Source organism: Acomys russatus, chromosome 4, assembly GCF_903995435.1.
Source record: "Acomys russatus chromosome 4, mAcoRus1.1, whole genome shotgun sequence".
Classification (NCBI taxonomy): domain Eukaryota; kingdom Metazoa; phylum Chordata; class Mammalia; order Rodentia; family Muridae; genus Acomys; species Acomys russatus.
Window position 1 is genome coordinate 28,931,538 of NC_067140.1, and position 23,932 is coordinate 28,955,469.

General features: G+C 43.5%; 1 protein-coding gene across 1 annotated transcript; it reads left to right on the top strand.

The window, feature by feature from the left end:
* The first annotated feature begins 1,049 nt into the window (after positions 1-1,049).
* Mtch2 (mitochondrial carrier 2) lies at positions 1,050-23,244 on the top strand. Its single transcript, XM_051144072.1, has 13 exons — positions 1,050-1,217; positions 3,198-3,282; positions 3,403-3,509; positions 8,454-8,480; positions 8,660-8,722; positions 10,649-10,706; positions 11,168-11,219; positions 13,209-13,268; positions 15,913-16,006; positions 16,791-16,838; positions 18,116-18,183; positions 19,556-19,631; positions 21,845-23,244. Exons 1-13 carry the CDS (start codon positions 1,131-1,133, stop codon positions 21,929-21,931), a joined length of 912 nt encoding a protein of 303 aa, XP_051000029.1. The 5' UTR covers positions 1,050-1,130; the 3' UTR covers positions 21,932-23,244.
* The last annotated feature ends 688 nt before the right edge of the window (positions 23,245-23,932 follow it).

A 23,932-nucleotide genomic window follows, 5' to 3' on the forward strand; every position in this document is an offset into this window, starting at 1 on the left:
TTGAGATATGAACACTAAGAAAATTTAAAAGGCAAGAGACACACAGATGCAAAATAAAAGCCAGGTTCCAAACAAAGTTCTTTTCTCAGTTCCTCATTCTGAGCGTTACACACTACCTGCGCTAAGTGTTGTCCAATACAGAACAAAGGAATCTGGGTAGGAACAGTGCCTTTTCTCCATTTTGCCTCTAATAGCCTGTATAGCCTGATTGGCACTGGTACGTGCCAGTCTCTGAAAATAAAACTGTGAACAAAGGCCATCTCAGTTCCTGAGCCCAGAGTAGACATTCTTAACTGTCAAAGACAATTTTCCAGTGACAGGTGTCACAAGGCAACGGGTAGGAAATACGGATAAAGTGAATTTAAGAGTGGTCAGAGAAGGCATAAAAAAAAATATATATTCTTTTTGACAGTGTAACCTTGGCTTACCCAGCATCCAGTTTGTAAACCAGCCTAGCCTTGAACTCATCCACCTGTCTCTGCCTCGCAAATGCTGGATTAAGGCCTGTGCCTCCTCATCTGACCCCGGGGGGGCACAGTTTGTTACTGTTGCTTTGTATTTACAGTAGTGAGGATTGAACCCAGGGGCTTAGTGCATGCTGAGAAGTTCTCTGCCATTGAGATAGTGGTAAACGAAAAAAAAGAACCGGGAGAATTCATTGTTATGCCACACAGGGATAGTATTTGTTGGCCATTAGACAGGACAATTCTAACGGAAAACACCCTTTGAACTTTGCGACCACAAAGCCTGAGAGTAGACAGAAGTACAACCGACGTCTTCCAGTTGTGAGCCCTCTGACCTTGCCTTTGCGGTCAGGGTCACCACCCACCCATCACCACTCCCCTTTGCTACTCCTTCCGGACACTTCCGGCCTGCGCAAGCGCAAAAGAAATCGCCTCTCCTAGTGGCTCGCGGAGCCCGCTCCGAGGCGCATGCGCGTCCCGCCCATAGCCCCGCCTCAGGCGTCCCCTCGCGAGCGCCTGCCGTTTCTTTGGGCGGGGCAGTGGGCGGGGCCTGCGCGGGCGGGCGCGCTGCGGGCGGGCCAGTGAAGCCGGCGCCCCTGACACGTGATCTGGAACGGGCTGTGTCGCTAGGTGACTCGGTCTGTCCGTCCGTCCGCGGGTGCCATCATGGCGGACGCGGCCAGTCAGGTGCTCCTGGGCTCCGGTCTCACCATCCTGTCCCAGCCGTTCATGTACGTGAAAGTGCTCATCCAGGTATGAGTCGTCGCCCTGCCCTTCCCCGCCAGCGTCCTGTCGGGTCGCCACCGCCCTCCGCGCCTGTGGGGCGGCTCTGCGTCCCAGGCCTTCACCCTGCCCTTCCCTCTCCTCGGGGACAACTTCCACGGCCTCGCGGCCCCTCTCGAAAACATCCCGAGGCTCGCCAACTGCCACCCTGGCCTTCCCTGCCCTGTGGCTCTTCGCGACTTTGTTTTTCCTTTCCCTGAGGTTGATCCTGGCCGATCGCCACCGAGGGCTTGCCAACCCTTTCCCTGTCGCCCCTCTAAAATTGACATTCACCTCGCCTCGTCCACCCCTCCTCGCCGAAATAGCCCAAGCTCCAGACGTGAAATGCTCATCTAAGAGCGAATTTGAAGTTCTAGCAAAGCCAACGTCTTATTGTTTCCATTCGCTTTTTCTTTCTGTTCTGCTGTTTCTACTTCTATCCCCGTTCAGAGATTTTAACACCAGATACCCGGATATACACAAGGAACTCATTGAGAAGCGATAATGAAGTCAGATTTCCTAAGGATCCATTGAACGTTCTCACAGCAGCCCATGTGGTTCATGACAATGAAAATCACGTTGGTCAGAGCTGGAGAGTTTAACAAGTTTAAACGTCACATCAAGCTCCCGGATGTCTCTCTCGCCTCCCTTTAGCTTTCCAATCTGCTGTAAAATAGTTCTTAAGTGAGATTTTATATTCGTGGGTAACGAGGCCTACTTTTAGCTAGTGATAGCATTTTCAGTTGCGTTTCTAAGTTTCCCTGTGATGAGCAGGCCATTTTTAAGCATTTTTTGAGGGGCGACATACTTACCTCATGCCTTGTGTCCCAGAAGGAAGCAGGTGTTAGAATCCCTGATCTCACTGTTTACCGTTCTTAAAAAAAAAAAGCAAGACTCTGAGATGGACCTCAGTTTTTGAATTGTTATTCATACAAATTGTTGCCAAGTGAACTGACACAAGTTCAGATTTTAGTGTAAACATTGAAGTGCAAAAAATGAAATCTGTGTCTAAAACAGAATTAGCACACTTGGAGCTAGGTTGCATAAGATGAGTGACAGCATTTTGCTGGACATGTATGAACCTATACTACTCAGCAGTTCTCAGAGAACAGTGTTTTTTAGTGACATTCAGTGCTCTTACTTCAACAATTTGGTAGCCTAAATTCTGATTTCACAATATCTGAGTGTTGCCAAGTATCCCAGGGGTTTGGTGAAATTCCCAAATACTGTTTTAAAAGTTGCATGGTAGCATTTTCAACGAGCTCAGATGAAGGAATTGCAGCAGCAGAGAGCCTAAACTGACCTGTTTTTTTCTCACTAGCATCCCTTTGGCACTCAATTCCTGAATATATTGTACAAATAAAACGGCAATCATTAATTTTTATGACTTGAGTATATTGCTAATGAGTCTGTACATTTAACATGGACCTAGCTTGTAATTGCTTTTGTAAGTGAGGTACCCAGCTGTGTACTCAATTTCCTTTGTTGTCTAGTTAGCCGTATAGGTAGGCAGTTGATGCTGTTTCAGTGGATATTTTCTCATTTAGTTCAAATATAAAAAATATTTGTCAGCCTTATCAGTAAACTAGCTTTCCTAACATTGTGGTTTCCTTGTTCTGTTTTCAATTTGGTAATCTATCTTAGTTTCATGGTTTACTCTGTAGACTTCAACTCAAAGGGCAAGTTGGAGTTTATTGAACCCAGTCTTAAATCTATCCAACAGAACAAAAGGCTGATAAGGATAATACCTTATCAATGACTTAGAAAAGTTAGACAGCATTTTTATTTGTAAAAAATTATGGAGATAAGGAAGTAGCTTGCTGATAGAGTCATTGAGTGTAAGGATGGACATGGGGTCTATTTTCAGCACCAAACATAAACATTTGACCCTGATTTTCATTTTTCAAGACCTTGCAGCCACAGTATTCCTGGGGTATTGCTCAGTGTTGATGCAATGCTTTGTTTTTAAAGGTGGGATATGAGCCTCTTCCTCCAACAATTGGACGAAATATTTTTGGGCGACAAGTGTATCAGCTTCCTGGCCTCTTTTGCTATGGTAGGTGTTTTTATTTACTTGGAGTTGGGTGACATGAGGACTGAGAAGATGGAGCTGCCGTGAAGTCTCTTGTAACCAGGCTTTCGGACTAGAACCTAAATGTCTGACCTGTGTCCCCAGCCCAGCACATTGCAAACATCGATGGGAAGCGTGGCTTGTTCACAGGCTTAACTCCAAGACTGTGTTCAGGGATCCTTGGGACTGTGGTCCATGGTAAAGTCTTACAGGTAAGAGGACCTTCATTGATGTTCTCAGACACTTGGGTTGCCTTTTGTGCGCACGTCATTCTACTGATAAAGAGCAATTTCAGAGATACACTCAGAACCCTGCTTGTCTCTTGAAAGAATTTTCTCTTTATTGAGTAACTGATTGATTGGCTGATTGAAGACAGGATTTCTCTGTGGATTCCAGGTGGCTCTGAATTTGATTCTGCCTTCTGAGTACAGAGTTTACAAATGGTTGCCCACATGCCTATCTGGGAAACTTTTTTCTTGAAATACCCACTCTTCCCCAAGAAACAAAGGAAATTTATGCAAGTTGAAGTAATTGACTTTGATGTCTGTGACCTTCCTTTAGAACAGATTCTGAATAGAAAATAGTTCCATTCACCCTTTACAGTTCAAGTTATTTATTTTTATTTTATTTTTGTTGTTTTGTTTTTTGTTTGTTTGTTTGTTTTTTGAGACAGGGTTTCTCTGTGTAGCCTTGGCTGTTCTGGACTGGCTTTGAAGACCAGACTGACCTCAAACTCACAGAGATCCGGCTGTCTCTGCCTCCTTGAGTGCTGGGATTCCAGGTGTGTGCCACTGCGCCCAGCTTTTAATTTTTACTTATTGGCTTATTTATTGTAGAAGAAAACTTGAGAACACTTTTTTCTGGAGTTTTCTTAGTAACACATTTTCTACTAAATGAATTGAAAAGAAGCAAGAGCTGCTGCTAGGCATAGTGGTATGGCTTTTTGCTTGTTTGTTTGATTTCTGAGACAGGGTTTCTCTGTGTCACCCTGGCTGTCCTGGACTCACTATTTTTGTAGACCAGGCTGTTCTTGAACTCACAGCAATACGCCTGCCTCTGCCTCCTGAGCGCAGGGATTAAAGGCATGCGGCACCACACCTAGCTTGTGGTATGTGTTTGTAATCCTGGCATTTAGGAGGTGGAAGAAGGGGGATCAGTAGTTCGAGGCTAGCCTCAGTTACATCCTGAGTACAGCCTGGGCGTCATGGGGCCTTGACTCAAAAAGAAAAACAAAGCATAACTGAGGTGGCTCAGCAGGTGAGGATGCCATGATGAACTTGAAGCTGACCCCAGAGCTCACATGATGGAAGGCAAGAATCTTCATTTTCTGTATGTGTATGTAGCATACACGCACACAAATAATAAAAACACATTTACAGAAGAAAAAAAATGAACTAATAGCTGAGGTGCAGCTTGGTGGTAGAGAGCTCACCCAGCATGTGCAGAGCTGTGGGTTTAGTCTCTAGCGCCTGGAAATGGGGACCTTAACAGCGGGAAGAGTCTAGATATTGGGTCTGGAGTAATGGCTGTTTTCCATGGTGTGGATATTTCCTTTACTAGTGGTTCTGTTTGCTCTTATGTGTATGTCAGAGTTTTGTTGTTGTTAGATTTGGTTTTGTCTATGTGTGCACATGTTTGAGCAAATGAGTCATGGTGCACATGCAAAGGTCAAAGGGCAGCCTCTAGTGTGGGTCCTTAGCACACTCACCGTGTTTGCAATGGGTCTCCTTATTCACTGTTGTATGCACCGACAGCTGGCCCATAGGCTCCTGGGGAATTCTGTTTCGGCCTCCTATCTTTCTGTTGGAGCACAAAGATTATAGACCTATGGCATGTTGCCATGACTAGCTTTACATGGGTTCTTGCAATGCAACAAGGGTTTAACCGACTGAGACCTCCTCAGCATTGTGTATGTGTCTCATTGCATATTAAAATTTTTTTTCAGCCGGGTGTGGTGGTTCACGTCTCTATTCCTAGCACTCAGGAATTAAATTTACTTAGGGAGGCAGAGGCGGGCAGGATCACTGTGAGTTCGAGGCCAGCCAAGGCTACACAGAGAAACCCAACAACTTTGTTGCATGATTTAAAAAACAAACGGGTTTGCCATATAAACCAGACTGACTGACCTTGAATTCCCAGATAGCTGTCTGTCTTTGTCTCCTGCATGCTGAAATTAAAGCCATGTGCCATCACTCCCATTTCATTACATGAATTTTTAAAGTTAAAACAAAACTGATGAATGCAGGTAGTAAAATGTTTCTGGAGTCGTCAGTCCCAGGGCCCCATGCTACAGTGAAGGAGGGTCTGAGCCATAGCCCTCTCAAGTTCTTCCCGTCACACATGCCCTGCCGTGTGATGAGTCTCTGGTGCATTGGTGGCATGGAAGAAAGCCATGACAAGAAAAGTGGTCTCAGGCCTATTTTGCAGGCTTGCCAGGGCCTTCTGTAGCTTCTGCTAGGTGGTGGTTCTATTTGACTCAGGTTTGCACTCAAAACGGTGCTGTGCTTCAGCAGCTGGGCAGCCGGGCCTGTGTATAGTGTGTGCATCTGCCTACCTGGCCTCAGACACTGGTTTGCAGGAGGGTGTTGGCACCCTACTAGAGCACCTGAGGCTGAAGGGGTTGTAGAAATTGTCTGTCAACATTGTGGAAGGTACTCTTAGGGTTAGGGACACTTCCAGAGATTTTATGTACTTTAATGACCCAGCTGAAGAGAGCAGGTTTCAAGTTCGGTTTGACCACTGTTCTGATTTTTATTTATTTATTTATTTTAGTTTTCGAGACAGGGTTTCTCTGTGTAGCCTTGGCTGTCCTGGACTCGCTTTGTAGACCAGGCTGGCCTTGAACTCACAGCGATCCGCCTGCCTCTGCCTCCTGAGTACTGGGATTAAAGGCATGCGCCACCACGCCTGGCTCACTGTTCTGATTTTTAACAGACATCCAGCATCCTAAAGGCCTTCTGGATAGGCCTGGCTTCACCAGAACCACAGTTAACATTTCATCTTTTTGTGCCCTGCAGTCTTTCAAGGGCTGGATGTTATATTTTACACAGGAGGCAGCCACTGATGTGACATTCCAGGTCCTCACCACAGGAACCTAGCTTGAAAGTGCTGAGCTATGCCTGAGATTCCCAGGAGATACACACATGTACGTAGCAGTAGGTAGCATAGGTGGCCTGAGAGACACCTATGGACCCAGATATGCAAAAAGCCTGCAGAGCTATGGACAGTGGGTTGCAAGATGTCTTGAAAAAGACATGTTCCCAGAATGAAGGGGGAAAGCTATACTCGTGGCTTCTTGAGCCTTCTGCCCACTCTTGCGGTCATATCCCAAGAGTCTTATGCATCCTCATATCCTGCCTAACAGCAGATACAGCTTCGTCACTTACTCTACTCCCTAAGCCACAGTCAGCTGTCGTCATTGACCGTCAGGAGTCTGTGTTGTACAAGCCTAGGTAATGAGGAGACTTCTTACTGAGAGATGGGGCCGGGGTGGGCCTGGTTAAGACAGAGTCTTTCTCTGTGGTCCTGGCTGTCCTGGAGCTCTATGTAGACCAGGCTGGCCTCTGATTCTCAGAGATCCTCCTTCTGCCTCCTGAGAGCTAGAATTAAAGGTGTGTGCTACTAGATCCAGCAGTGATCCTTTTTAACAGTCCCCCCCCCCCCCAAAGTATTGGCTGCTTTTTAACTGATAAGCCTAGAAAATAAGACTCAGGCATGGTCTAGCGAGCCTGCAAGCCCAGCACTTGGTAGGTTGAGGCAGGAGTAAGAGTTCAAGGTTATTGGCTATGAGGCCTAGCTGAAAAAAAGAGAGGGAGAGAAAGAAAAAGAAGTAAAGAAAATAACAACGCTAATTGTCATTTTTTAAGCATGCAGTTCTTGGACCCTCCTACATTCTCCTAGCACATTTTCTATGTTCTAGTCTTTGCTTTCTGTGGTCATCGCACCCACTCAAGCCACCCTACAGCAGAAACTCACTGTGTAACTCTAACTGGCCTGGGATTCACTCTGTAGACCAAACTGACCTCAGACTAAAAGAACTGCATGCCTCCTGAGTATGTTTTCTGTTTCTCAAATATACCAGAAGCCATATTTCCTCTTGTAGTATAATCTGGGATTTTATAACAGTCACAGTCTCTTCTCCAGAAAAGAAAACTATCTTGCTTGTTTGAGAAGCAGTCACGTGCAAAAGGAAAGTACAGTGATATTCAAACTGAGTACCAAGTCTATGTTCTTTTACCTTACATAAAAAAGATTCTTACGGGCCAGGCATGGTGGCCGGGCATGGTGGCGCACCCCTGTAATTCCAGCACTCAGGGAGGCAGAGGCAGGTGGATTGCTGTGAGTTAGAGGACATTTTTTTCTACCAAGTGAGTCCAGGACAGCCAAGGCTACACAGAGAAACCCTGTCTCAAAAAACAAAACAAACAAACAAACAAAAGAATCTTGGCCTAATTTGGTGTTTCTGCCTTTCCCATGAGAAGAGCAGGAACTAGGCTGTTGTTTTTAATAGTTTCCTATTAAATACGTATAGTTGCTAAGCTGTGTCCTTGGATGATTTTGTTACTGTTCATACTAAACCCACCACCACCACCTTGTTTTTCTTGCACTACTGGAGCTTGAATCAAAATTTTAATGTGTGTGTGGATGGGGAAGCACTTAACTAGGTATAAGCCTTGGCTTCTACTCTTAGCACCATGTGAACTGGTATGGCAGTGTATGCCTATAATCCTGGCACATGCGAAGGAGAAGCAGAAGGACTGCAAGTTCAAGGCCTGAAAGTCTATCTCAAAAATGAAAAGTTTTCAAAGCAGGCACGGTAGCACTAGCCTATAATGCTACGCTTTAGTTGACTGAGGTTAAGCAGTTACCACGTGTTTAAGATCAGCCTGGGCTGAGTAACTAGATCTTGTCTCCAAACTTCTACCTTCTCCTGTCCCCGACAAAAATAGGGTTTTCAGGAGCATTTGCTAATTCCTCCAGATGTTTGATGATGTTCAACTTCGCAGTAAGTAATACCACCTTAGGACGTTTATTTCCAGTTGATTAATGTGGAGTAGAAATTGGGAGGTTTGCAGAAGAAAATCAGTGCTTTTTACTTTCTGTCAGGACCTTCTCTTAATAGCTCTAATTATCCTTTATTTTTGTTTTTTCTGTAGTATTACCAGGAATGTGAGAAACCCGAGGTAGGTTAGGGCTGCTTTTCTGTGGGCTCCTGTCTATCTCTGGCAAATTCCTGCTGTTTGACCCTCCATAGAAGAAAAGCCAAGGCTTTTCCTTTTCATCTCCGTGGTGTGGGGGGTCTTATGGGGTAGCCATGAGTTTGAAGACCATCAAGATTTCTGTCTTTGCTTTTGATTTCTAGGAGTTTGGACCTGTAAATGTACAAAAGGAAGACCCGTCCTCCTTTGACCGAGTTGTCAAAGAGGTAAGAGATAAATTTATCCCTTATTATCGATCCAGGATCATGAATCCTGTTCTTCCAAGTCTGTTCCCAAGTGATATTAAATCTTCAGTTTAAGTTGGGCTTTCCTGTGTAATAACCCAAAAGAAGGACAAGGCTTGCTGTTGAGACAGGTGCTACTCACTCTGTCATTAACACTAAGGCAGGTTCACATTTATCACATTTATTCTTTTGTTTGTGTGGGGCTGTTTTGCCTGCTCATACGCCTGCCTGGTACTGGTGGACGCCAGGAGAGTATATTTTGGAACTGGAGTTACAGAGAACTGCCATGTGCATGTTAGGAGGCAAACCTGGGTTTTAAAGAAGAACAGGCAGGGGCTGGAGAGTTGGCTCAGTGGTTAAGAGCACCGTCTGCTCTTCCAGAGGACCCGGGTTCGATTCCTAGCACCCACATGGCAGCTCACAACTATCTGGAACTCCAAGATCTGATACCCTCACACCAATGCACATAAATTAAAAATTAAATAAAAATATATTTAAAAAAAAAAAAAGAAGAAGAACAGGCAGTGTTTGTGACCACTCAAACCATCTCTTCAGCCCCTAATTTATCCTTTTTTTAAATTTAATTATGATTTTGACACAGTTCGTCTGTATCCTGTGCTAGCCCTGAGCTCGTGGTCCTCTTGCCTCAGCTCCCCCCTCCCCAGTGTGGAATTGCACCCCCAGCTTTGAAAGCCTTCTGGTGGTGTTGAAAACATATAGCAAGTAATTTTGAAATTTTTTGTCTTTTAGTTGTTTGTTTTATTGAGACAGGGTCTCACTGTGTAGGCCTGGCTGGCCTAGAATTCACTTTGTAGAGCAGGCTAGCCTTAAACTCACAGAGATCTGCCTCCTGAATGCTGAGATTAAAGGATGCACTGTATCCAGCACACAATATGTTGTTTTTTATTTGTCCAGAGAGGCTTTTGTGTTATTATTGTGAGGCTGAAATGTTCCTATCATTTGTTTCTCATCCTCATGGTAGGCTGGAGATGTAGCTTACTGTAGAGTATTTCCAAAGCTTGAACATGGATCACTTCCCAGACTCAATAAAATTCAGATTCCTAGGCCGAAAAGATGACTTAGGACAGAAGCTCCAAGGCTCCACACTTGCAGGGTTGTTGTTCCTAAGATGTTGGCACATACCTAAAGCTTAACATCTTTCTAGTGTAGATAACCAACTTCTTTGAAATTTATGGTGAGAGAAAGTAGATAATCCAAATGATGGCTCAGGCCAGTTACTTTGGGAGGCTGAAGAAGGGGGAGCAGAACTTTAAGGCCTGCTTGGCCTACAGTAAGTTCAAGGCCATCCTAAACAACTTAGTGAGACAAGCTGCATGACAAAAGTAGAACGGGGGCCAGGGCATATAGCTTGTTAGTGGAGCACTTAACTGTGTGTGTGTGTGTGTGTGTGTGTGTGTGTGAGACAGAGAGACAGAGAGACAGAGAGACAGAGACACACCCTGGGTTTAATTCCTACTACTGTCAAATGGGTGAATGATTCCAGCTCTAGTAAGTTTATGCAAACTGGTACTCTTTCTGTTTCTTTGCCTTTCTCTCTCTCTCTCTCTCTCTTTCTCTCTGTGTGTGTGTGTGTGTGTGTGTGTGTGTGTGTGTATGTATGTGTGTGTGTTCTGTTATTGTCTTGTGTATGAAATTGGGGAAAATAACTGAAGTCTCTTTTTCAGAGAGATTTCAAAAAGCTACTACAACAGAAGGTTGAAATGCATGAGAGGTGTAATAAAATGGCAAAATATTACCTTAATCCCAGTGGAGCTAGCTTTTGGGTGCCAAAACAGGAAAGCTTTAGTGTCTAGTCCTTTGCCCTGTGCTCAGTGTCCACCTGCACTCTGTGCAGAAATGTAAGTGGCATTTATTTAGATTTCAGAAGTGTGTTTTGATTGTTTCTAGACAACTCGAGAGATGATTGCTCGCTCTGCTGCTACCCTCATTACACATCCCTTCCACGGTATGTTTGCAGTTGATAGCATAAGATAATTTCATTTCTTTATTCTTTCTTGGGCATTTAGATAGCTCAGCATGGGCATTGAATTCAGGGCTCTGCCTTCATATCCTTGCTCACCTGCTTTGTCATCTTTTTCTAGATCGTAAAATGTCTTTAGATGAAAACCCTTTAGGATTATTAAAATAAATCTCAACACAGTTGGTGAGGTTTTGTTTCAATGAAAGTGAATTTGTTTTACATGTATTTTGGCAGAGGAGGGCCAGGCATTTAACAACATATGGTGGAGGTCAGAGGACTATTGGGACTCCATTTTCTTCTTCTGCCACATAGGTTCTGAGGATGGATAAACTCAGGTTGTGGGGCTTGTCGGCAAGTTTGTTTGTTTTTTTTTTTAACCAGCTAAGCTGCCTCACACACTCTCAACATAGTTCTTAAAATAAAATAGTCTTGTCTCTGTTTTACAGTGATCACTCTGAGATCTATGGTACAATTTATTGGCAGAGAGTCTAAGTACTGGTAAGTGATTGGGGTTTGTTTTCCTTTCTTCGGTTTTGTTTTGTTTTGTTTTGTTTTCGAGACAGGGTTTCTCTGTGTAGCCTTGGCCATCCTGGACTCACTTTGTAGACCAGGCTAGCCTCGAACTCACAGCGTTCCACCTGCCTCTGCCTCCCGAGTGCTGGGATTAAAGGCGTGCGCCACCACGCCCGGCTCTTCAGTTTTTTAAGACAAGGTTTCTCTGTATAACAGCTCTGGCTGTCCTGGAACTCAATCTGTAGACCAGGCTGGCCTCGAACTCATGTAGATCCACCTGCCTCAGCCTTCCAAGTGCTGGGATTAAAGGCGTGCACCACCATCGCCCAGCTTGCTTGCTTGCTTGCTTTTTTTTTTTTTTTTTTTTGATTTGTGTATGTATCTACTTGTCTGTATGTGCACCACATGCATTCAGTGCCCATGAAGGCCAGAAGAGGTGTCAGATGCCCTGGAACTGGGGTTAGAGACAGTTGTGAGCCCCAACACCAGAGAGTTGTGAGCTGCCATGTGGATGCTGACCTGAACCTGGATCCTCTCAGAGCAGCAAGTGCTCTTAAGCACCAAGCATCTTCTCAGCCTGTTGCTTTTAACTACGCAAGGAAATACTTTGAAACAACATATAATATTACTACTTTATATTTTTATGGTTCTATAGCATTTACAGAACAAATTCATACTTGTGTCATTTGACCTGTACCAAAAGCAATAAAATACAAGAAAACAGGCCTAGGCTAAGTTAGGAGCCTACCCAGGGACCACAGACTACAGTGTAGGGCCATTGAAGCCAAATGAACTCTGAACTGTATATAGCACCCTCTTTGTAGTCTTGTTTTGTTTTGTTTTCAAGACAGGGTTTCTCTGCCCTGGCTGTCCTGAAACTGTAGATGAGGCTGGCCTCAAGCTCAAAGATCCAGCTGCCTCTGCCTCCCAAGTTAGGAGATTAAAGGCATGTGCCACTACCGCCCAGCAACCCCTTCATAGTTAATTGCTTCATTGTTTTTTAAATGTGCACAAATATTTTGCTTGCTTATATGTCTGTGTACCTCATGTATGTCTGGTGCACACAGCAACCAGAAGAGAGCATCTGATCCCCTGAGAATTGAATTACAGAGGGTTGTGAGCTGCCATGTGGATGCAGCCAGTGTTCTTAACAACTAAGCCATTGCTGGGCAGTGGTGGTGCACACCTTTAATCCCAGCACTTGGGAGGTAGAGGCCAGCCTGGTCTATAAAGCAAGTCCAGGACAGCCAGGGTAACACAGAGAAAAACCCTGTCTCGAAAAACAAAAACAACAAAAAAACCCCGACTGAGCCATCTTTCCAGCCCCAATAGATTCATAGGTACATGATAGGTTTACAAGAGTGAACTAGTGCTAGAAAATTGGGAGGAAGCTGGGTAGTGGTGGCACATGCCTTTATCCCAGCACTCAGGAGGTAGAGGCAGGTGGATTCTGTGAGTTCAAGGCCAGCCTGGTCTCAAATTGAGTCTGGAACAGCCAGGGCTCTATTACACAGAGAAACCCTGTCTCAAAAAACAAGCAAACAAACAAACAAAAAGAGGCTGGAGAGATGGCCCAGAGGTTAAGAGCACTGGCTGCTCTTCCAAAGGACTTGAGTTCAGTTCCCAGCACCCACATCATGGCTCATAGCCATCTATAATGAGATCTGGTGCCCTCTTCTGGCCTGCAAGTGTACATGCAGACAGAACAATGTATTAAATTAAAAGGTAGGAAAAGAAGTTATAAGTTTGATTTTATCATTAGCCAGGTATTATGGGGGTACAGCTGTGGTCTCGGGTTCCTTTAGAAGTGCAGGCAGGAGTTCAGGGTCAGCCTCTACGTAATAAATTTAACTGGCTTGGACTATGTGGAGCCCTGTTTGTGAGAGTGCGGGTGGGGTGGGGCGGTGATTACTACAGCCTCCTTCTCATAGTTGAAGGTGATCTCGATGTGCTTTACCTTTTATCACTGCCTAGTGGACTGTGTGACTCCATACTGACCATCTACCGGGAAGAAGGCATCCTAGGATTTTTTGCGTGAGTAAAAATCACCTGTGAGTGATTTTTGTGTGTTAGTAGCTTGAAAATAAGGGCAACGAGTCTTTGCTTCTTGTGAGGGCAAACTTTCTCCCAGGTTTACTTTATGTTAAGCTGGCTACAGACCTCTGCTAACTTTAATTTTTCATTGTAAAGATTCCACACCTTGAAATAAGGTTTTGTTTTGTTCTTTTAAGCCGGGTGTGGTGGCACACGCCTTTAATCCCAGCACTCAGGAGGCAGAGGCAGGCGGATCGCTGTGAGTTCAAGGCCAGCCTGGTTTACAGAACGAGTTCAGGAGAACCAATGCTACACAGAGAAACCCTGTCTCGAAAAACCAAAAAAGAAATAAGGCTTGGTTTTGTTTTTAAGCAAGGTCACTCATAGCCCACACTGACCTCAAACTGGATGAAGATGGCTTTGAACTCCTGATCCTCCTGTGCCTCGACCTCTGGGAGCATGTGTAGAAGTCAGGGATCAACTTGGGAGAATCAATTTTCTCTTTCCATGTGTGGGTTCCAGAGCCACTAGACCAGGCCTTACTTTTTTTGGTTCTGTTCTGTTTCTGAGATAGTGTCTCAAGCTCACTGAGATCTACATGCCTCTGCCTCCCAAGTGCTGTGATGAAAGGTATTCAACACCATGTCTAACTTTTTTTGCTTTTTTGAGGTTCATACCTTTTGTTTGTTTGGTTTTGTTTTTGTTTTTTATTTTGTTTTGTTTGTTTGGTTTTGGTTTTTGTGTTGTTGTTGTTGTGGTTTTTTTGTTTTGTTTGGTTTTGTTTTTTGTTTTTTGAGATAGGATAGCCTTGGCTGTCCTAGACTCACTTTGTAGACCAGGTTGGCCTCAAACTCACAGAGATCCACCTTCATCTGCCTCCCAAGTGCTGGGATTAAAGGTCTATGCCACCATGCCCGGTGAGGTTCATACCCTTATAATAAGTTCTTTTATAATACAGTTAGTAAAATGAGAAAACTAATTTTTAAAATTTTTTAAAATTAAAAAATAATTTTAAAAAGGTTATAACATGTATTTTCTTACCTTAGGAGAATAAGTATTTGCAAGGCTTAACTTTGGAAGACCTTAAACTACTATACTTAGCTAACAAAAACTTACTATGGGCAATAAAATAGTCTTCTATGCTGTCAGTGTCTCCATGATTGATGCTAACAGTCAAACATATCTTTGCACATGCTCCACCACTGAGCTGTACTGCTAACCCCAGATTGCTTTTTTCTTTTCTTTTCCTTTTTATAATTATTATTTTATGTGTGTGTTTTGGCTACCATGTGCTGAGGCCAGAACATGGTGTCAGAGCCCCTGGAATTGGAGTCACATATGGTTGTGAGCCACCATAGGGCTGCTAGGCATCAAACCTGGGTCTTCTGGATGAGCCATTTCTCCAACCCCTAAGTTTTATTGTTATTTTTGTTTTTATTTTTATTTTTATTTTTTTGAGTATAAATATTCTGACAAATAGAAAAGACAGCCTTATGGTTAGTCTCATTGTTGGCATATATCTTTTAGCTGTTTTATTGGGGTTCTTATAGCTCTACCTCCCTTCCAAAACTCCAAACCAGGTAGTAGAGACTTAACGTTAATGGGGAAAGGGAGTGTTGAGGTCTATTTAAACTACATAATGCTGTTAAGGTGCCAAAAACTTCTTGTCTCCTTTTTATTGACTACTTGATAAACCAGCAACAACTGAAGCAGGAAAAAACAACAAGAATAGCCTTGCCTTTGGGCTCTGGTCTTTTTATACCAGTTCTAGAGTCTTCAGAATTAAACAGTCTTCAGCTAGCAGAATCAGCATGCATGAGACAAATATGCTGCTGCTGTGGAGCCTGCAGGAGCCCCATATCCCACACCTGGGATTAAAACAAAAACATGTTTATATAACATAACTGGGGTTTGGGGGTTTGTTTGTTTTTGAGACAGGGTTTCTTTGTGTAGGCTTTGCTATCATGGACTCGCTTTATAGACCAGGCTGACCTCAAATCCCATCAATTCGCCTGTCTCTTCCTCCCGACTAAAGGCGCACCACCACGCCCGGCTGCCCTGCCAAATGTTAATATCAAACGGGAAGAAACGCCGGCCATGGTGGCGCACACCTTGAACCCCAACACACCTTGAACCCCAACACACCTTGAACCCCAACACACCTTGAACCCCAACACTTGGGAGGCAGAGGCAGGTGGACCACGGTGAGTTTGAGGCCAGGCTGGTCTACGAAGTGAGTCCAAGACAGTCAAGGCTACATACACAGAGAAACCATGCCTCAAAAAACCAACAGAAAAAAATTGGGGGGGGGGACATATCCATGTTAAGTCTCTTCTGCAAAGCACCTTGCAAATCTTTGGCCTCCCCCCCACCCCCATTATGGTTATTAGCAGTAAAGCGAGCCATTAGCTATAATTCAGAGAGTTATAGCTGACCTGTATTTTAAAAGTGGGAACACAAGGCATGACAGGCCAACCTTTGGTACAGCTGCTAACTAGACTGAAGTGTACATGAGGGCTACACTCTGGGAGTTGATGCCCTTCCAGTCCCCTGGAATGGTGTTGAATCTAACTTTTGAGGCAAGTGTTTGTACTATTTCACTGATCATAATTTTTTGCTTCTTACTGTGTCTTCCTTCATGTAGGGGTCTAATTCCTCGCCTCCTAGGTGACATCATATCCTTGTGGCTCTGTAACTCACTGGTTTATCTCGTCAATACCTATGCGCTGGACAGTGGGGTAGGTCATGACCTTGGTAAGATGTGCTGGTGAGGGCTTTCTCTGTGTGCACCTGGGAGCTAATTTAGGTGTAAGAAAGATGGCAGGTTGTGATACGCCAGAGAGAGCATTATACAGTGAAAACCACTCTTTGCGCTTCTAGATCCCTTCTCCGGTTTTTGATACCTAGTTTTAGAGCACACACTGCACAGAGAATAACTGTTTGGTGTGTTTGCGGGGTTCCCTCGTCTCCTGGGGTACTGAAGGGCTCCTAGAAATCTCAGCCTGAGAAGTTTTGAGGATCTGAGTTACTTCTTGGCTATAGTGTAAACAAGTTTCCTATGGTTGGGAACTTGTTACCCACCATGTTTTCTTTTGTTTTTCAAATATTAAGATAAGTGCATCCTGGTATGATAGGAATTTGCCAGTGTTGATTGACGATGACAGTCAACTTGAAAATTTTTAATAGGGTTTCACTATGTCAGTCATCTTCATTGCCAGCTTTTTGTTGAGGTGGGGGCTTACTGTAGCCCTGGCTGACCTGAACTCTGTATAGACTAGGCCAGCCTTGAATATAAGGGAATCCACTTGCACCTGTCTCCCAAGTGCTGGGTGTAAGGCGTACACCACCACACCCCACTGTGACTGCCACTTTTTTATTTTCATTATAGATACTTTGTCTTTATTCTAAGCTTCATTTTCATACTGTCAGACTGATAATTTAGAAATAGGGTATTGGTGTGCTTGTGAGTTTTAACTATCTGCTTCATGTATGATTCTGATAGAGACTCTTTTCCTGTTTCAGGTCTCTACCATGAATGAAATGAAAAGTTATTCCCAAGCTGTCACAGGAGTGAGTTTCTTAATCCTCTTAATCATCTAAGAATAGTCATAGTTTTTTTGTTTTCTTTTAAATCTGGCCTGTTTGACCACTATTTTATTATTTTTTTGTTTTGTTTTGAGGCAGGGTTTCTCTGTGTAGTCTTGGCTGCCTTGGACTCACTTTGTAGACCAGGCTGGCCTCAAACTCATAGACATACACTTGCCTCTGCCTCCCTGAGTGCTAGGATTAAAGGTGTGCACCACCACACCTGGCCTTTGTGGTCTTTTTTGAGACATGGTCTGCTGGAAAGGGAAAAGCTGCTAGATACCTCCCTGGAAATCACTTGTCAAATGGATTACTCTTTTTTTGCTTTAAATCATTATTATGTATACAGTGTTCTGCTTTCATGCACACCTGCACACCAGAAGAAGGCACCAGATCTTATTATAGATGGTTGTGAGCCACCATGTGCTTGCTGGGAATTGAACTCAGGACCTTTGGAGGAACAGGCAGTGCTCTTAACCTCTGAGCCATCTCTCCAGCCTCTGAGTTATTTCTCCAGCCCAAAGGTATTACTCTTGTCAAAGGTAACAAAACAGTTGCTACATCACAGCAGCATGTACCCCCTGTGGTTTTTTATTACTCAGCTTTCCTGGGGGAAGAGGGGCAGCTGCACATTATGTCCTTCACATCCCACAAAGAGCCGCACCCTTTGTACCCACACATTTCATTCATTTTGTGTTGTGGGAGCTGTGCATATGCCAAGGCATTTGTGTGGAGGTCAGAGGACTCTGGGGAGACAGTTCTTCCCTTCCACTGTGTGGGTTCTGAGGATGGAACTCATCAGGGCATCAGGGTGGGGAACAAATACTTTGACTGTAACTCTGAGCCGCCGTACTTGCCTTGGAAAACTGCTTCAGCCTCCCGTGTAGTGGAGGTGACTAGCACTCATCGTCACACCAGCCAGAAGTGGGCTACTAAAGTTGTTCTGTTGCCTCTGAGAGGATGCTCATAGTTTCTTCAGGGTACTTTGAAACAGTTTATTTTTATTAAGACTTGTTTTGTGCCGGGCGTGGTTGTGCACACCTTTAATCCCAGCACCCGGGAGGCAGAGGCAGGCGGATCGCTGTGAGTTCGAGGCCAGACTGGTCTACAAAGTGAGTCCAGGATGGCCAAGGCTACACAGAGAAACCCTGTCTCGAAAAAACCAAAAAAAAAAAAAAGGAGTTGTTTTGTTTTTTGAGACAGGGTTTCTCTGTGTAGCCTTGAACTAGGAATGAACTGGCTGTCTTTTTGCTGTTTTGCAGTTCTTTGCCAGTATGTTGACACATCCCTTTGTGCTTGTGTCTAATCTTATGGCTGTCAACAACTGTGGGTAAGTACTTTGTTTTGTTTTTTGGCTGGTGCATGGACATGTGTGCATGCTAGAAGATATGTATTAGGTGTCTTCAATGGTGGCTCTCCATTTTATTTACAAAGACAGAGAGTCTCATAGAACCCAGAGCTCACCCATTCAGCCAATCTACTTAGATGGCTTTGCCATGAGGATCCTGTCTCTGCTTTCTAAGTGCAGATTATTGGGGTGGGGGGATCTTAACTGCCGAGCAGGTACAGGGTATCCAAACTCTGATCCTGAGCTTTCGTAGCAAGTGCTTTAGCCATTGAGCCTTCTTCCCAGATGTCAAATGGCTCTACCACATCAGGCAAAATGCTTCTCAAATGAACTCAAAACTGTTCTCTAGCCATCCATGGTAGCCTGTGCCTTAATACTAGTACTGCGGAAGTGGAGACAGGAAGGGCAGGTGTTCAAAGCTAAGCTTAGATGCATAGCAAGTTTAAGGCCAAAGTGGGCTCCTTGAGATCCTTTGTCAGAAAAATAAACAAAACTGGAGCTAGAGAGATGGCTGAACAGATAAGAGGACCTGAGGTCAGTTCTCAGCACCCAAATCAGGTGGCTCACAACTGCTTGTAATTCCCAACTCCAAGAGATCCAGTCCTGGTTTCTGTGGGTACCCACACACAAATATGCACAAACACGCTCACATATATACATAAATAAGAACATAATATTAAAAAGAAAACCTTTGAGCCGGGCGTGGTGGCACACACCTTTAGTCCCAGCACTCAAGACGGTTCTCTGTGTAGCCTTGGCTGTCCTGAATTCCTCGCTTTGTAGACCAGGCTGGCCTCAAATTTACAGAGATCCACTTGCCACTGTCTCTCAAGTGCTGGGATTAAAGGTGTGCACTACCACATCCAGCCACATAACTTTTTTAAAATGAGTTAAAGGAGAGTTGGTTACGGATTGTATTCGGGTAGAAGGATGTGCTCATCAGTGTTTACTTGTTTTTATACCTAGACTCCTCATGAAGAGAGTTCATTTATAAGTTCCTTTTCCCTGACAGTTTGTCATATAGTTGTTCATTTACCCACTAGAGGAAACTCTAAGTGTATCACAAAATAAAACCAAGTCATGATTCTGGTAAAGAGTGCAGTAGGGATGAGGGGGATGGAGATGGAGGGAAAGAGAGCTGTGAAGGAAAGTAATACTACACATGTGTGCGATTGTCAGAAAACAAAATTAATAAAACTTCTGTTTGTCTGTTGACTTTAAACAACTATAGGTTATACAGGTGGTTGATTTCCCCTCCCCTGGTGTAATATGTCTCATTAACACTGTCTCTCAGAGAACCTGTGCTGGAATTTTGCCAAAGATTCTCTTGTCAATAACATGTTTTCAATTTTAGGCTTGCTGGTGGGTCTCCTCCTTACTCCCCAATATATACTTCCTGGATAGATTGCTGGTCCATGCTACAAAAATCGGTATTTTTATCTCTCATTTTGTTTTTGTTCTCTTAAATAATGTTTCTTAATTCCTGTTATTTCTTTTTTTTTTTTTTGGTTTTTCGAGACAGGGTTTCTCTGTGTAGCCTTGGCCATCCTGGACTCACTTTGTAGACCAGGCTGGTCTTGAACTCACAGCGATCCGCCTGCCTCTGCCTCCCGAGTGCTGGGATTAAAGGCGTGCGCCACCACGCCCGGCTTAAATTATTTATTTATTATTATGTATACAGTACTCTGCTTGCATGTACTCTTGCAGGCCAGAAGAGGGCGCCCTATCACACTACAGATGGTTATGAGCCACCATGTGGTTGCTGAGAATTGAACTCAGGACCTTTGGAAGAGCAGGCAGCGCTCTTAACCACTGAGCCATATCTCCAGACAATTCCTGTTATTTCTTTTTAAATTCTGCTGATGAGCGTAACCTTTACAGTGTTGGATGTGTCACTCAAGCATAATAGTACAGTGTGCTACTTAGAAATTACCATCTGGAGTAATGAAGTACAGATCCCTACATGTTAACCACAAGCCATTTGAGTGACTGAATGAAAATTACAAATAGGGCCTGGAGAGATGGCTCAGAAATTAAGAGCACTGTTGCTCTTCGAAAGATCCTGAGTTCAATACCCAGCAACCACATTGGTGACTCACAATCAGCTATAATGAGATCTGGTGCCCTCTTCTGGCCTGCAGGTGTTCATGCAGGCAGAGAATTGTATACAAAATAAATAAATCTTTAAAAAAAAAAGTTACAAATAAGATCCAGATAGATAATTCTCCTAGTTATTTAATAGTGTCCTGATTTCAAACTCTTTTTCAAACTTGTTTCTATTTCGGTGCTGGGATTAAACCCAGGACCTCACATAGGCTGCGCACATGCTCTTTGCATTGAACTCGGCCTAGCAGACTTGTCTTTCGACAAAAGTTTGTCAAAGTGATACTAACACAACTAGTTGCCTGGTTCCATTTTTTTTTTTTTTTTTTTTTTTTTTAGTGGCGAGTGACTTTGTCAAAACTATAGTTTATGGTTATGGCTTAGAGTTATATTACTCAAGCATAATAGGACCACATGCTGTATCATTGACAAAACATTTTTGGTCAATCTAGACAAAGTTTTAGTAGAAACTAAGATAATGGATGGGCTGTCCACTAACTTTAGCATGCAATCACTTAACATGGCCATCAGTTTGCAGATGGTTTTGAGGAGCGAGCCCTTTTTAAAGGGCTGCAGAGAAAGGACATAAAGAAGCTCTTTGTTGTATTACTTCATGAAGCCCAGGACACAGACGAGAAAGGCTTTGTTCACAGAACTCAGCTCTCCCAGACTGCACTCTGAATGAAAAGGTCCAGTTGTTGCTATGGTTACTTTTGCTCACTATTCATGCCAACTGAATCCAAGCTAGAATCTTTGAATGAGTTAGTTCAGTATAAACTTACCACAAATATTGTGGATTTCCTTCTGAGTTTTACACCACATTCTTGTTTTAATTTTTTTTTTTTTTTTTTTTTTTTTTTTTTTTAATAGTTATAATAAGTATTATTTTGTTTTTGTTTTCTGGAAAGCTAGGGGTCAATCCTAGAGCCTTCCAAATAATAGGCACAGACTCTACCACAATGCTACATTCCCAGAACTTGTTCGGTTTCTTTCTCTGGTGTTGGTCATTGACCCACAATCTTGCACACGTGCGAGAAGCACCTCACCACTGAGCTACACCCCCAGCTCTTCTCCAGACCAGATTTTACTGTTTCTGTAGGACAGTCTCCCACTGCAGTCCCCATTTCTAACTGATGCCCTGTTGTAGGAAGAAAGAACATAGAAAATGGATTAAGATGCTAGACAAACCTTAGCTGGGAAATCATTGATGCTGTACATAATTAGAAAAACTGTAAAACTGAATTAGTCATCTGCAGTGTAGCAGACAGCGTGCTAAACATTTTCTATGATGTTCTCAAAAGAGCCTCGTGAAGTTCGGTGCTGTGCACACATGAAACACTGCTGCTTCACATAGGAAGAAGTCGGTGCTAAGAGCTGAATAAAAGTTCCGTACCACAGGGTCACTCATCCCCGCGGGTGCGTCCAGTCCTGTCTTAGTCATCTCAGTCACATCTAGAGACATGTCCAGTGTGAAGTGCTGCTTGGGATTGGTTGCTTTTGTCTTGATGCTGGACTTTATTTCTGTTTCTTTTGCTTCCAGGGAAATATGAGCCGAGGAAACAGCTTGTTTTTCCGGAAGGTCCCCTTTGGGAAGACTTACTGTTATGACCTGAGGATGTTAATTTGAAGATGTTGGGGCAGGGACAGTGACATTTCTATAGTCCCAATGCACAGAATTATGGGAGAGAATGTTGATTTCTATACAGTGTGGCGCGCTTTTTTAATAATCATTTAATCTTGGGAAAATGGAGGTGATTGGTGTTTGCCTTTTTTGTTCTTTTTCCTAGCACATCATTTACCACTGGTGTTCCCCCTTAATTATTAAAAATGGGACTTTTTTTTTTTCTCCAAATTCTTGTTTTAAACAGAAAATAGAAGTATTTTCCTAAAAGAACAAACAAGTTGTCATGTAGATTTGAGTCTCAGGTTAGGGCTTTGTCAAATGAAGAATAGAATCCCAGTAAGAAGGAAGTAGTTCTATAAAAGTTGATAAAATGAAGAAGGCATACGTGTGGGAGTTTATGAATTACCTTGAGCAGGTAGATGCTAGACAGCAGTAGCAGCTCCAGTCTACCTCCCCCTGCTTCCGTGCAGCTGACCCATCTCACTGCTCAGTGCTGCTGAGTTACTGTAGAAGAGAGAAGCATCACCTCCAACAAAAGAAAGGACCGTTTCAGAGGCTTTAGCAAGAATTGGAAAGGAAATAGGGTCTTTCACTCCAAAGAAGCTCTTGACTTCTTGTAGCACGAGAAGCAAGTACTACAGCTAAACAGTAGCCCATAAGTGCTCAGTGCCCACAAGCCCTGAGGTCATCTTCACTGCGCTTCTGTTGCCTGTAAGCTCTGCTCCTAAGTGTTTGATTTTCATTTCTGATGACATCCTTAAAAAGTGTATTTGTAAGTCCTTATCTGGTAATGTGGACCAAAGTCCACATGGCTTCCAGGATATTTGCCCAGCTACGCATGTCATACCCTCAGTTAGGCATGTTAAAAACACTGGAGGAAAAATTACTTTAGAAGGAAATTTTCAACTCAAGCATAAAGCTCCTATTTACTCAGGCCTTTTTAACAGCAGGTTAAAATGCTCATAAGATGAGAAAGCTTAAGGTGTTTCTTGTTTAAGTAATTCACTGGTACTTTGCCAAATGAGTAAACACTGAACTTGCTGCTTTTAGACGTATCACTGCGGCAGAGGCCATGATGTTAGGTTGTGTGAGCATGCAGGGTCTTCTCCCACTCAGGGTTAGGGAATGCAACCTGAAGCTCATGAGTAGCTCAGCTTGAAATGTCTTTGATGTCAAAAGTACTGTTTCAAAAAGTAATGTAAATTTTATATTCTATTCAATATTATCTGCATCTGTTTTAATATAAAAAATGTTTTGCATTACCTACTCTTTTTCTCCCCAAAAAAACGTCAAGTAAAGATGATCTAGGAAATGCACCATGTTTACCCTGTGGCTTCTATGCACACACACCTGCCTGCCTATTCTGAGAACATGTCTGATTGTGAGAACCAGTCCACCACCAGAGGGCGGTAGGACTTTGGTTTTTGCCAGTGCCTTTGGCCTGCTGAATTCACCATGATCTAGAATTGTGTCTCATTTATAGGGCTGAGATGTGACTTGGTGGAACACTTACCTAACAGGAGCAAGTGTCTGGATTCTATCTGCAGAATCAGAAAAATGGGGACAGTGATACAAACCCATAGTCCCAAAACCAGAGAAACACAGGCAGGAAGATCAGAAGTTTGCAGATCGCCACCATTACATAGCAAGTTTGAGGCTAACCTAGACTACATAAATGATGTTATAGCAAAACAAAACAAAACAAAACAAGCACTAGCCAGGTGTGGTGGCACAGGCTTTTAACCCAAAATCCAAACACTTGGAAGGCACAGGCAGGCAGACCTACATAGCCCCTGTCTCAAAAACCCACACAAAATAAGTAGTCCAGTCATTTCTATCCTGTTTAGTTCAGTTACAGGTTCAGTTAGGGATCCTGTAATCAATCCCTTTGGTCTGTCTTAAGATTCATTACAAACTTTAACATAAAATTCTGACGTTTAGCAGGATCAGATTGCATGCCCCTGCAATCCTGACAGTTTGGGTTGTCTTTGACTGCTGCCTCAG